Source organism: Hemicordylus capensis, chromosome 3 (genome assembly GCF_027244095.1).
Source record: "Hemicordylus capensis ecotype Gifberg chromosome 3, rHemCap1.1.pri, whole genome shotgun sequence".
NCBI lineage: Eukaryota > Metazoa > Chordata > Lepidosauria > Squamata > Cordylidae > Hemicordylus > Hemicordylus capensis.
In genome coordinates, this window is record NC_069659.1 from 154605744 (window position 1) to 154620655 (window position 14912).

Here is a 14912-nt window from a genome sequence, read left to right on the forward strand (position 1 = left end):
CTCAGCTCCAGTTGTGGACGAAACTGATTATCTAGACCCATTTCAAACCGGCTTTCAAGCAGGCTATGGGGTTGAGACTGCCTTGGTCAGCCTGATGGATGATCTCCAACTAAGTATTGACCCTACTGTGTGACTCTGCTGATCCTTTTGAATCTCTCAGCGGCTTTCAATACCATGACCACAGTATCCTTCTGAATTGCCTGAGGGAGGTGGGATTAGATGGCACAGTTTTACAGAGGTTCCATTCCTACCTCTTGGGTAGATTCCAGATAGTGTCAATTGGAAACTGTTGCTCTACAAAGCAAGAGTTACTATATGGCGTTCCACAAGGCTCCATACTGTCTCTAGTGCTCTTTAACATCTTCATGAAACAGCTGGAAGAGATCATTACGAGATTTGGTGCAGAGTGTTATCAATATGCTGATGATGCTCAAATCTCTCCCTATCAACTTCATCAGTAAATGGCATAACTTCCCAAATTGCCTGCTTGGAGGCAGTAATGGGCTGGATGAAGGATAACAAACTGAAAGTGAATCCAAATAAGATGGAGGTACTGATTGTGAGGAGTCAAGACGTGAGAGATGGTTTCTATCTGCCTGTTCTAGATGGGGTTACACTCCCCCTGAAAGAGCACATACGTAGCTTGGGAGTGCTCCTGGATCCAAAACTTTCTCTGGTTTCTCAGGTTGAGGCAGTAGCCAGGAGCACTTTTTATCAGCTTCAGCTGATACATCATCTAAGCCCATTTCTGGAGGTAAATGACCTTAAAACAGTAGTACACATGCTGGTAACCTCCAGGCTTGACTACTGTAATGTACTCTACATGGGGCTGCCTCTGCATGTCGTCTGGAAAATACAACTGGTACAGAATGTGGCAACCTGGTTGGTCGCTGGAACAACCCCAAGGGTCCATGTAACACTGATTTTTAAAGAATTGCACTGGCTGCCAGTATGTTTCTGAGCGAAATACAAAGTGCTGGTTATTACCTATAAAGCCCTGAATGACTTATGTCCAGAGTACTTAAGAGACTGCTTCCTTTGTCATGAACCCTGCCATCTATTAAGATCATCTGGGGAAGTCTGGTAATGGTTGTTGCAAGCTTGTCTGGTGGCGACTCAGAGCTAGGCCTTCTCTGTGGCTGCCCCAGGGCTTTGGAATGCACACCCTGTCAAAATAAGAATTTATCAATCTCTGATTACTTTTGAAAAGACTCTTAAGACTACCTGTTTTCTCAGGATTTTAATTAAAACTAACTTTAAACTATTTAATTGTTTAACTCTGTGAATTGTTTTAATTGTTTTTATTCTGTGAAAGTGTTTTGTTTTATTTTTATATTGTAACTTAGATTATGTACACCACACACACATCTATCTATCTATCTATCTATCTATCTATCTATCTATCTATCTATCTATCATCGCCCGGCGGTATATAAATATGATTGAGTGAGTGATAAACAAACACCTGTGACAATTGCAAGCTAGCATCTTCCCTGCTGGATGCGATGGTGAAAGGACTTGGAGTGCTTAACTACAGTGTGACGTATCAGAGAAGATGAGGAATTCTTGGGCAGAGCCCAAGCATAGGCGGAATTGGGGGGGAGGGCAGGGCACGTGCCCTAGGCGCCACTGAGGTGGGGGCGCCATGCCAGCTCCTGCCACCCCCACCCCATTGCCCACCTGCCCAGCCCCAGGGCCCCTCAGCCACTTGCCTCCAGCTCCGGCCTAGGATCGGCAGCGAGGCCTAGGATCGGAGCAGCCTGCAAACTGCAGAGCTCTTCTCTCCCCGCCTCTCAGCTGATCGGCGGGTGGGCCGGGCTTCCAGAGAGGCCTCCGAGTAGGCCTCCCTGAAGCCTGAACTCGGCAGGCCCCAGCAAGCCAGGAAGGAGGCTGGCAGAGCTCCCTGCAGCAGACCCTCCCTGCAGCAGACCAGACCATCCAGCACAGCTTTTGCAAGGTAGGCTGGGAATTCCTTTTTGTGCTTACCCCCATATATAGGGATCTGCTTGCCATAGGGCTTTGATAGGGGGGGTGGGGCGAGACTGAGAAGTCTCTGAATATTTAATTTAAAACAGACTGAAAAATGTGCTGGCTTTAAAAACAAAAACTATCTAAGGCCTATAAGTGGCTTGTTTCATGTCAGAAAATCACAAAAACGTCTGGAACAAATATTTATTTATTTATTCATTCATTCTTTCTTTCATTTATAAATGCACTTATGTTCAAGTTGTTTTGCAACCCAGAAGGTCTGAGTGAGAACTGTGAAGCATGTGTTGTGCTTTTATTTTATTTTATTTTTCTTGTGTGTGAACTGCTCTCCAATAACTTGCAGGGACTTCAGGGTAAATCTGGCCAACATGTGAATGCAGCACCTCCATTCCAGAGGAGATGTGTGTTAAAGGGCTTTAAAAGCCTCGTGTGAAAAACCTCCTGGAATCAAACTTTACTGAATTTGTTCAGAATTCTGAGAAAACAAACATAGGCTCACCCTGCATGTTTGAAAGTCTCCTTTGCTAATCTGCAGCGAGGGGGCCATTTTAATAATTAGCATTGCCAGTGTGTTCTAGGCATGAAAAGTAGCACAAATATATAGTACTTAATGTATATCACCTATATACTGTGAAGTGTGCATGTGTGTATTCAGTGAAATGTATTTCCAGGCAGCATACTTATTTTGAAATATCAGACTTAAATCCTTGGGGGCCTGGGATGTGTGGAGGCCCTGGACTTTGAGGGGCTGGGGGCCCATTTTAAAATCCCATCTTGGCCCATTCCAACCTTGCTATGCCCCTGGCGGTCACTACACATGGGTTTCTGCACAATACCTGCACAGAAGAAACTTCCATGTAGAAAATGTGTCTCTTGTCAATTGACCCTGAATTTTTCCATCCATGACTGGGATATTTGAGAGTTAGAGTCAATAATAAAAGAACAGCACACTTGGGTGAAGGACACATTAGGATGGTTGCCCCCAAAGGTTATTGGATCCAATAGGATTCCAAGAAGCCTTGGAAGGCTTTAAGGTTGGTTCTGCCAGTGATTCTGTTGATGCCATTGTTCAGACTTGGAATAATGAACTTACTAGGGCAGTAGACACAATCGAATAAACTTGACGTTAGGCACACAGGGTGTGCCCTGAACGAACACCCCCCCTACAAGCTACAAGCGAGTGCTTGCCAATCATTTTCAAGCAGTGTTTGCTGCCTGAAAGCGTCTATTCTCCTTTCTCTCCCTCCAGAGGTGACATCATGTGACATCACGCGCAAAGGGGACATGACCTCAAGCTCCAAGGAGCCCGAGCGAGCGCTTCTGTGTCATTTCAGGCAGTGCTTGCTGCCTGAAAGCATCTATGCCAGAGGTCCAACCATACTGGACAGGTCTCACCAGAGGAGCCAGACAAAGAGTGCCTCTCCCATCAACAATATGGTGAGATGTAACTGTAATAAATCTATACTGGATCGGTCGGCGCCTGGGTCAACAAGGACCACGCCAGGTGCTGGAGTCCCTGGACATCTGGTGGCAAGTGGGCTACAGGACTCAGGATCTTCAGTTGAGCAACCAGGGCTTGAGACTGCAAGGTTACTGGAAGAAACATCACTTAAACGGAAAAAATATATGATTTATTATTATTATTTATTTTTTTATTTACACAGTCAGACAGGTGTTATGGACTGGTTTGTTTTATCCAGACATTGAGTCCTTCCCAAGGACCTGGGATGGCTGAATTTTATTGTCAATGTTGTTGCTATTGTTATAGATATCGTCGCAGAATATAGGCTGTTCCCAGTAAAGTTGCTTTATTATTATTATTATTATTATTATTATTATTAATTAATTAATTAATTAGATTTCTATACCGCCCTTACAAAAATGGCTCAGGGCGGTTTACACGGAGAAATAACAAATAAATAAGATGGATCCCTGTCCCCAAAGGGCTCACAATGCACCTGCAGGGAGTGGTTCCGTGCACACCACTACTCTAAAGTCAGGCAGTCAGGCCTTCATGTACTTTCATTTGGTTGTGATTACAAATTACACACACACACACACACACACACACACACACACACACACACACTATCTAATTTGCAATAACAAATATTTCTAAATGCATTTTACATAGCAAATGGAATATGAAACAATTCCCTGTCCCAGAAGGCTTCCTTCTCTAAAAAGAAGTCCAAGGGAGACATTAACAAGATCCTCTGGGAAGGTTGCAGTTCTAAATTGAATAGGCACAGTTGCTCTCCCCTCGCGAAAAATAGGACCATCTCCCCTTTAAAAAATGTGCCCCTTTTAAAGTTAGCAGGGTGGTTGGCAGCATTCTAACCGGCTCAGAACTCTAGAGAGGAGTTGCCGTGGCGCCCAGCTCAAACGCTCACAGGTCTTCCTTTGGCGAGGAAGGCAGCTTGAAGACCTGGATCTTTGCACGCTACGCTCTTGAGCCATACATACTGGTACATGCTACAGTACTTCGCAGATACATGTAAGTATATGCTATTAAGAGCTCCCACCTTCCCAAAGAGTAAGAAGTCCAGTGGTAGCGCTGCACCATTTTCTTTGGCTAAGAAAGCACTTGAGAATTATATTGTCCATGTAATAATGGGTTGTATTTCCAAGACTAAAAGCAGAGCATAGCTGAAGCCATGGACTTCTGTCGCAGACAGTAAAACTGCTGATCCTGCCTCAGATTCCCAAAGAGAACAATTGCTTGGACTCACAGCTTTCCAGGCTGCTTCTGGTCCAGCTAAACCTAAACTACCTCAGATTCTCTCTCCCTGTCTCTGCACCTGTGAATTCCCCCACTCTCTTCTGACTGATTTAATCCTCCTCCACCAGTTGCTTTAAAAATATAGCAACTGAAGGCTGCTGAGAAAAGGCCATTCATTGAGGTCATTTACAGAATCAAAAAATGGGTTCTCCCTGGTTTTGGGAACTCCAAATTTTCAGTTGTGAGGAACAAGGTAAGAGGAAATCCTAGGTAGAAGTGATTGTGTGGAAGCAAGGTTGTGGGAAACGCTACCCAGGTTTTCCTCCTACATTGTTTCCACAGAATCACTTCTACCCGGGTTTCCACCTACCTTGCTTAATCACAAAATTGGGAGCACATGGTACACACCTGCCAAACCCTGCTACAACACAGGTTTTGGTTGTGTGAATGACCCAGTGACTTTGGTTAGATGTCTGTGAGAGAAAACTGCAGCAAAAGGACCATTCACGGTAATCAAGATAGCCAAGCTTGTGTGGGTGGGTGCAGATGCTGCTCAAAGTATAGAATCCGCTCCTTTTCTGGGCACGTAACCTTTCAACCTAGTATTTGAATCTTGACCTGTTGACCGCTTTCCCAGGAGCCTTTTCTACTTCCTTGTAAAAGGACTGTTGGGAGCTTGGTGGTGGGGCAGTTTAAGTAGCTTCCAGAAGTCTGCATTCAAAGGTGGGGAAACAGTTCCTGACACTTATAATGGAAGAGGCAGCAGACTTCCATTCTTACGTTTGCAGGTGGGATATGTGATGTTCTAGAACAAGGTTCAAAGCTGAACAGGGTCCTAATTGGTGTCACTCCTTGTCCAAACTTTAAAAGATGTACTTACATGTGTATAATGGCATATACATATATATGTGTGTGTGTGTGTGTTTTATCCCAGTAAATCTGCAGTTTCCAAGATGGGCGACGTCGTAATGAATACCGTAGCGTCAACTGGTGCAGTATTAAAAATTAAGAAATGCCTGGCTGAGGTCAGCTTCTTTCAACTCTGTGCCTTTTTCCTGAGCCTTAGTGGGTGGCTTATGTGTATGACATCCGCAATCCTTGTCCAGTGGAGAGTGTGGCACTTTAGTAACCACTATGGTGGAACCAGCATTGCTTGGATTGGGATTTGGGAAATCTGCCGTGTCGATGAAGATCCGTCTATTGATGAGCAAAATCGCATGAACTGTACAGCATTCAGCAATCTACACACCTTCCTCCCCAGTGAGATTATAGCTGCCCAGAATCTCATGGTACTCGCTACCATTGCGGGGGCAGTGCAAACAGGCTTTCTCTCTGTGGCCTTCTCAAATATATATAGGAAGGAAAAACAGAGAAAACACGTTGCCAACCTTTTTTTGATTGCAGGCCTTCTAAATTTATCATCGGGAATAGGTGTCTTCATTCCAATTGTTTGGAATATGGTTTCCGTCTTGTCAGAAGTGCCAATTTTCTTCCCTGAATATTTCCATTTACCACATAAACCAGAATACCAGTATGTTGGAGCTGCGCTTCTGGTTGGGCTGATTTCTGCTATTTTCCAGATCTTGAGCGGATGTTTTATTCTGCGCAGTAAGCACTTGGCAGTCAAGAAAATATCAGCAATGGCAACAGAGGCATCTGCAAGGGCAAGTGAAACCACTCTTTGTCAAAAGTGTTCATTGTCCTTAGTGCCTAAAACCCCAAAGCCAGAGGAATCTGCTTCTGTGACCATCGACAGCCCATTGGACGTGCGACGCACTGAAAACCCATCTGTGATTGTCCAGATGGATAACTTCTCTGAAGACGTGACCAATCCCAGAGAGCCTGTTCCATCATTGCCCCAAAGTCACATTATATTGGTGACGCCATACATTGAACCAACAGTTGGTGATGAATCTAAATAATCAGATTCTAAACACACCAGGACATGAACTGTGAACATTTGAAAGTTATTGAAACCTTTGAAAGGGATAGTGGGTCTGTTTATGTTGCAGGAATATTTATTTGTTTGTTTGTTTGTTTGTTTATTGCTGTAGGGGTTGTTTTTATACTTTGGGGATAACGTTTGTGCTGTTAACAATAATGGTTGTTTTCATGGTATAGGCTACAATTATCTTTGATAGTTTTGTGTTTCTCATCTTTTATTAAAAAATATCCACCTATTTTAATCACATGGTTGGCTCTGGCTATTTCATTAGTATGAAACAATGTACAATACCTTGATAACTAAAGTGCCACCCGGTCACATCACTGCCCTGCCTGAATACCCAAACCACAAGCAATTCAGGGGGTGGGGAGTTCCAACTATCATGAAATTACCACTTTAATGATGGAACACCTATGTTGTAAGGTTCTTACTCTAGTGTTTCTGGCTGATCTGCCAATGAAAGCAATTAACTATCCAAAATGATAGAAGGGATGATTAGTTTCTAAAGCTAGAAAAGACAAAGCGAGAGTATATTTGTGAGAAGAACCATGGACCGATGTTCTCACTAACCATGCAGAAGTGCTGCATGCAAAGTACCTGCATGCAAAACACATAGATGGAATCTAGAGCCTCACTGATTAGAACCTATAAGTACTTAGGTTTAGTTTTTCATGCAAATGGGACATGGGGAACATGCTGCAGCAAGTGCTCAGAGGAGCGCATCTGCTATATTAACCTTTTTCCACACTAAAGGGGGATATTTTATCCCAGAGGCTTTTAAGGTATAACATGCTAAAATATTGGCACAAATCTGTTCCACCTGTAATTTCAAACCTATGGAAGTGGTCCAGTCTAGATTCCTTCATGCCATATTTCAGGTGCCTAGATGTGTCTCGAATGCCATCCTATACCTTTAAGCATAACCAGAGTGGAGGCCCTGGGATGGCCTGGGCCATTTAATTGCTGGTTCAAATTACATTTCTGCCATCAGGGCCTTGCCCCCCTGGTACTGAAGGATGAGTTCCACTCTAACTGGTGTAAGAACTTCTATGATAAATTGGGTAAATATGGCTTCTCTCCACACTACTTATTTTCATTGGGATATGAGGCTGCCAAAGAAATTATTAAACAAATAGTGGATATGGAGAAGTAAGTTGATTTAATTTATGTTGCCCCCAGTAGTATTCCAGACGGTTTCCCAAACTACCTTCAGCCAGCTGTGTACTTCACAAATGTGACCACTCTAAATCAGAGGAGAGCTTTCTGACTGGTGCGGTTTAATGCCCTGCTTTCTGCCATTTTGGGTGACAGATTTAAGAAAATACTGCTCAGGAACTGGCTATGTCCATGCTGCTTGGACAATATTGAAACCATTTCACATGTTGTTCTATATTGTTCATATAATTATAGGGCCATTGCCTAGATTGAACCACTTTCTAAAAATATGCCAGGTTGATCGGAAGAATACTACATTCATTCATTCATTCATTCATTAAAATTTTCCTATATACCACCTCCTCCAAAGACTCTAGGTGGTGAACAACAATACCAATAACAATTAATACAATAATAATAAATAAATAAATAATAAAAGGGCAAACACCTGATGAAACAGGTAGGTCTTAAGAAGGGCCTTAAAAGAAGGGGCTGAATGAATCTGGCGGGGGGAGAGTGTTCCAAAGAACTCTTATCTCCTTCCTTCTGGCAGACCAGTATATAGCCATTACAGCTGGAGTAGCAAGATGCTATGTGGCAGCTTGTAAACTGAGACAGGAGCAATTGACTAATTGTGATTGAGATCTCTGTATACTTTGATGTTCTATTATCTAGCTCTGTTGTTTTGATCTTATTTTGTTTTATCTTGATTGCTACTTTTATTTTTATTTGTTGATTGCTGGTCAGTGACCATAATAGATTCATTCATTCATAGAGCCTCACTGAGCAGGGGCCATGTTCCCTGTAGCCAGGATTCCCAAAAGTTGTTAACTACAGCTCCCATCATCTTCAGCTGCAATGGCCCCTGGCTGGAGATTACGGAGTTGTAGTCAACCACATCTGGGAACCCCTGTTACAGGGAACACTGGTGGTGTTAATGAAACTGTCCTGGGGTGATTGGTGAACACCGCTAAATTTGCATTTGGGCTTGCATGGGGAAATTAGCTCAGAGAGGACAGTTCCAGGTCAGATTAAATCTGTTCAAAGTTGTGGACCCAGGAAATGACTGAGGCAAGATACAAGTTTCAAAATCAAAAATCTTTATTGTAGGATGGGGTACAGCTGAAAGAAATGTGTGGTTAAAGCAGTATTACTATTAAAGATACACTCATCTGCAATGAGGCGTTTTAGCTCAAAGTCCTAATTGTATAAATCCCCAGGTGGGCAAGAGAAAGAGGACTTTAGAGCAGGAGGAGGTGGGATTTTAGAACAGGAATAGGGATAGATATGGACCCAGCAAGGGGCAAATGTTTATATCACTTGATCTGGACGAAGAGACCTCAGACCTCCTGGAAGACCCAAAGGACCTCGTTCCTCGGGGACAGCTCGGTCAGAGGCTGGGGTGAGAAGGATGGAAGGGTTAGTTGATGGGGTGAATCCACAAGGGTGCTTCCTCTGTGGAACCTGGTTCCTATGTTGGTGAAGAAGACTGGGCAGATCAGGCTAGGCAAGAAAACTGATCTGGCAAGTGGCACAAAGAACTGAGCAGCGGCCATGTTCCCTGTAGCCAGGATTCCCAGAAGTTGTCAACTACAGCTCCCATCATCAGGAATTGCTGAGGCACGCCAAGGCTGTTTGTCATGAAAATAGAGTGCATAGATGCGAGAAGAGGAAATTTGCACCAACGGAGAGTCCAGTAATCCAATCAGTACTTTTAATGGGTGCATCCTCAGTCCTTATCGCCAACTCAACCTCTTTTGTGAGGGGGGAGATTTACCTCATAGAGTGTTATCTGCGTTCTTCCTGCTGAGTTAATTGGCACATTAGCTTGCTGCTATTCTTTGCAAAAAGAGGGGAAGAGCTGCGGCAGGTTCACTCCAAGTGCAGAGTGGCCTTGGCTGGAAGTTAACTTGCTTCATTTAACTTCTGGGGTCTACTTAGGGCAGGGATTCTCAATGTTGAGTCCCCAGATGTTATTGGACTTCAACTCCCCTAATTCCCAACCAAAGGTCACTGGGGCTGGGGATTATGGGAGTTGAAGTTCAATAACATATGGGGACTCAACGTTGAGAATCCCTGACTTAGGATACCCAGAGAGGGAGGGGATGCATCTGCTCCCCTTTCCAATTTGCTTATTAGGAGCCAAATCTAGGGGAATTTGGCTCACTGTCAACTAAGTGACCTGTCCCCATGTGCCACAAAATCACCTTAAGGCTGTTGCTTGAACTTTTGACAGTGCACTTTAAGGTCCTGTCAATAAGCACGCCTTCTCCCGATGATGTTTACATGGAGAAATAGATTTGGGTGTCATCAGCATACTGATAAGACCCTGCACCATAATCTCCTGATTATCTCTCCCAGTTGTTTCATGTAGATGTTAAGCAACATTGGAGACAATATGAAGCCCTGAGGGACACCATACAAAAGTTCAGATTTTGAAGAACAACAGTCTCCAAGGGACACCATCTGGAACCTGCCTGAGAAGTAGGAGCAGAACCACCACAAAGCAATGCCTCCCACCCCAAACCCACTCAGATGTTCCAGAAGGATACTATGGTCAATAGTACTGAAAACTGCCAAGAGGTCCCAAAAGACCAACAGAGTCACACTCCCTCTGTCAATTCCCAATTGGAGACCAGCCATCACACCAACCAAAACAGTCTGCACTCCATAGCCCACCCAAAAGCCAACCTGAAATGGGACTAGATAGTCAGTTTCCTCCAAGACTGCCTGGTGCTCGGAGGCCACCTGTTGCAGGGGAGTAACAGCAGGAGAGAGGGCATGCCCTCAACTCCTGCCTGTGGCTTCCAGCGGCATCTGTTGGGCAACTGTGCGAAACAGGATGCTAGACTAGATGGGCCATGGGCCTGATCTAGCAAGGCTGTTCTTATATTCTTATGTTTCTTATGTTCTCTCAGTTACCTTGCCCAACCATGGAAGGTTGCAGACAGGCCTATAGTTGCTTAACTCTTAGGGAACCAAGGCAGGCTTCTTCAGAGGAGTCCTAATAATTGCCTCCTTAAGGCGAGGAGGCATCCTGCTCTCCCTCAGAGAAGCATTATAATCTCACAGGCCTTCTACAACAACCCCCCCCCCCCGCCAGATAGTATGAGCCATGTTGGGCTAGGGTCAAAAGAAAAGGTGGTAGGCCGCACCGTTCCAAACAGCTTGTCCACATCCTCAGGAGTCACAAACTGGAACTGATCCAACTTAACGACTTAAGAGGAGTTGCTGGACACCTCCACATCACACTCTGTAGTAATTGTGGGGCACATACTAGTACTCTTACAACCCTAGACAACTCTGTTGGACGTGAGCTTGCAAACACAATACGTGCAGAAAATAATTGCTTCTTTGCCACATGTATTGCCTGAGCATAGATCTTCAAATGCTCTTTGTGTTGCAATCTGTTGGATTCGAGTTAAATATTTTCCCATTTGTGCTCCAGTCATCTACCTTGCTGCTTCAGCCCCCGTAGTTCTTCTCTGTACCAAGGGGTCAATTTTGAAGTGGGTAAAAGAGGATGCCTAGAAGATATCCTGTCTACTGCCCTGGTGAGCTTGCTGTTCTCTACTAGTGCATCAACAGGATCACCAGCAGAGTCAACACTAAATCCCTCTAAGGCTTCTTGGGATCCTATTGGATCCAATGGGCTTCTCAGATGGAACTTCCTAATACTCCCCTCATCCCTGTGAAGGAGGGGCATGACTGTGAGTCCAACCTTAACCAGATGGTGGTCCATCTAGTTCCCATCTGGAATATGTGTTTGCAAAGAGGAATCAGGGAGTTGTGCAAGTGAACTTAGCAAAGAATTGTGCTGGGAAGGCACATCAAATGCCAAGGAATGTGGACAGTGAGTGACCTGCACGGAATATGCTCTGTTTGTTTTCTTACCCTAAGAGAACAGGAATTCACCTCTATAGGGATGAAAGACACATTAGGTTGGTCTGCCCAAGAACGTTATTGGATCCAATAGAAGCCTTGGAAGGGTTTTGAGTTTGCTCTGCCGATGATTCTGTCAACACTCTGGTGCAAAGCTGGAATAACACACTCACTAGAGCAGTAGACACAATCACAACCTGCTTCAAAATTAGCCTTGTGGTATTCAGAAGAATTGCAGGAGCTGAAGCAGCAAAATAGATGGCGAGAGTGCATAAAGGAAAAGACTCAACTCGAATCCAACTGGTTACAGCATGGGCAGCAACAGCAATGAATATTTATATACTACTTTTCCATACAAGTTTCCAAAGTGATTTGTATAGAGAAATAAATAAAGATGAATAAGCACATCTGAAGTTCTGTTGTCTGGATCTGTTTGTCATGCAGCAAAGAAGCAATTCTCTTCTCCCTGCATTTCTTCTGCAAGTTCATGTCCAGAGGAGTTGTCTAGGGTTGTGAGGGTGCTAGTACAAGCCCCTCCCCCTTGAATCCAAATTTGGAACCATCCGTTATCTGCTGAGACACTTTTAATGATCTTTGCATGTGGACAAAATCTCTCCTATTAAGGCCAAACTGGATTCTATAATTAGGACAGAGTCTGTTATGGGTAGGGATGTGCACCGAACCGTGGAGGTGTGGTCCAGTGCCGGAAGGGGTCTCCCTTTAAGGGGGGGGGGTTTGCACTTACCCCTCCCACTACTTTCCCCCCACTGGCACTCCCTTTTTCTGAAATGATTTTGGGGCGGCAGCGTTCCTCCCTGCCACCCCTGCCCCCATTGTTAGCTGAAAATACAGGAAGTCACAAGTGCACATGTGCCTGCTGCCACACCCACGACCCCACCGTGCACATCAGTGCAACGTGCGTGGTTGGCGCACGCGCACTGCAGCGGGTGGACTTGCACTTGTGACTTCCGGTATTTCTGGCTAACAACAGGGGCAGGGGCAGCGGGGAGGAATGCTGCTGCCCCAAAATCATTTCAGAAAAAGGGAGTGCCGGTGGGGGGAAAGTGGCGGGATGGGTAAGTGCAACCCCAAGCCCTTAAAGTACCACACCCACCCCCACTGGCACCGGACCGCTGGACCAGACCCCATTTGAACCGGTTTGGAGGCCTCTAACACGGCCTCGTGCACATCCCTTTTGGGGATCTACAGCAACTCCTCTTATGCGGTCAGACTAGATAACTTTCAGTTTGTGACTCCTAAGGATGTGGACAAGCTGTTTTGAACTGTGCAACTATCACCTATTCTCTTGACCCTTGCTCAACTTGGCTTATTTTATCTAACAATCAGATTATCTGAGAGGGTCTGGTAAACATAATAAATACTTCTCTGAGGAAGGGCAGGATGCCGCCTTGTCTTAAGGAGACTATCGTTAGAATATACTGGGGGGGGGGGAGAACCTACATTGGACCCCTCAGATTTAGGCAACTATAGGCCCATCTCTAATGTTCAAAGGTTGGGCAAGGTGATTGAGAGAGTGGTGGCCTCTCAGCTCCAGTTGTGGACGAAACTGATTATCTAGACCCATTTCAAACCGGCTTTCAAGCAGGCTATGGGGTTGAGACTGCCTTGGTCAGCCTGATGGATGATCTCCAACTAAGTATTGACCCTACTGTGTGACTCTGCTGATCCTTTTGAATCTCTCAGCGGCTTTCAATACCATGACCACAGTATCCTTCTGAATTGCCTGAGGGAGGTGGGATTAGATGGCACAGTTTTACAGAGGTTCCATTCCTACCTCTTGGGTAGATTCCAGATAGTGTCAATTGGAAACTGTTGCTCTACAAAGCAAGAGTTACTATATGGCGTTCCACAAGGCTCCATACTGTCTCTAGTGCTCTTTAACATCTTCATGAAACAGCTGGAAGAGATCATTACGAGATTTGGTGCAGAGTGTTATCAATATGCTGATGATGCTCAAATCTCTCCCTATCAACTTCATCAGTAAATGGCATAACTTCCCAAATTGCCTGCTTGGAGGCAGTAATGGGCTGGATGAAGGATAACAAACTGAAAGTGAATCCAAATAAGATGGAGGTACTGATTGTGAGGAGTCAAGACGTGAGAGATGGTTTCTATCTGCCTGTTCTAGATGGGGTTACACTCCCCCTGAAAGAGCACATACGTAGCTTGGGAGTGCTCCTGGATCCAAAACTTTCTCTGGTTTCTCAGGTTGAGGCAGTAGCCAGGAGCACTTTTTATCAGCTTCAGCTGATACATCATCTAAGCCCATTTCTGGAGGTAAATGACCTTAAAACAGTAGTACACATGCTGGTAACCTCCAGGCTTGACTACTGTAATGTACTCTACATGGGGCTGCCTCTGCATGTCGTCTGGAAAATACAACTGGTACAGAATGTGGCAACCTGGTTGGTCGCTGGAACAACCCCAAGGGTCCATGTAACACTGATTTTTAAAGAATTGCACTGGCTGCCAGTATGTTTCTGAGCGAAATACAAAGTGCTGGTTATTACCTATAAAGCCCTGAATGACTTATGTCCAGAGTACTTAAGAGACTGCTTCCTTTGTCATGAACCCTGCCATCTATTAAGATCATCTGGGGAAGTCTGGTAATGGTTGTTGCAAGCTTGTCTGGTGGCGACTCAGAGCTAGGCCTTCTCTGTGGCTGCCCCAGGGCTTTGGAATGCACACCCTGTCAAAATAAGAATTTATCAATCTCTGATTACTTTTGAAAAGACTCTTAAGACTACCTGTTTTCTCAGGATTTTAATTAAAACTAACTTTAAACTATTTAATTGTTTAACTCTGTGAATTGTTTTAATTGTTTTTATTCTGTGAAAGTGTTTTGTTTTATTTTTATATTGTAACTTAGATTATGTACACCACACACACGTCTATCTATCTATCTATCTATCTATCTATCTATCTATCTATCTATCATCGCCCGGCGGTATATAAATATGATTGAGTGAGTGATAAACAAACACCTGTGACAATTGCAAGCTAGCATCTTCCCTGCTGGATGCGATGGTGAAAGGACTTGGAGTGCTTAACTACAGTGTGACGTATCAGAGAAGATGAGGAATTCTTGGGCAGAGCCCAAGCATAGGCGGAATTGGGGGGGAGGGCAGGGCACGTGCCCTAGGCGCCACTGAGGTGGGGGCGCCATGCCAGCTCCTGCCACCCCCACCCCATTGCCCA

At 44.7% G+C, this 14912-nt stretch overlaps 1 protein-coding gene across 2 annotated transcripts; it reads left to right on the forward strand.

Moving 5' to 3' along the window:
* The first annotated feature begins 1679 nt into the window (after window positions 1-1679).
* LOC128350857 (claudin-34-like) lies at window positions 1680-6900 on the forward strand. 2 transcript variants are annotated; one of them, XM_053309672.1, is made up of 3 exons: window positions 1680-1957; window positions 3239-3426; window positions 5646-6900. In XM_053309672.1, the coding sequence occupies exons 2-3, from the start codon at window positions 3350-3352 to the stop codon at window positions 6631-6633; spliced, it is 1065 nt and encodes a 354-aa protein (XP_053165647.1). In that variant the 5' UTR covers window positions 1680-1957; window positions 3239-3349; the 3' UTR covers window positions 6634-6900. The 2 variants fall into 2 exon arrangements, with proteins under 2 accessions (XP_053165647.1, XP_053165648.1); XM_053309673.1 differs by lacking the exon at window positions 1680-1957 and having other exon boundaries at window positions 2033-3426.
* Window positions 6901-14912: the final 8012 nt, after the last annotated feature.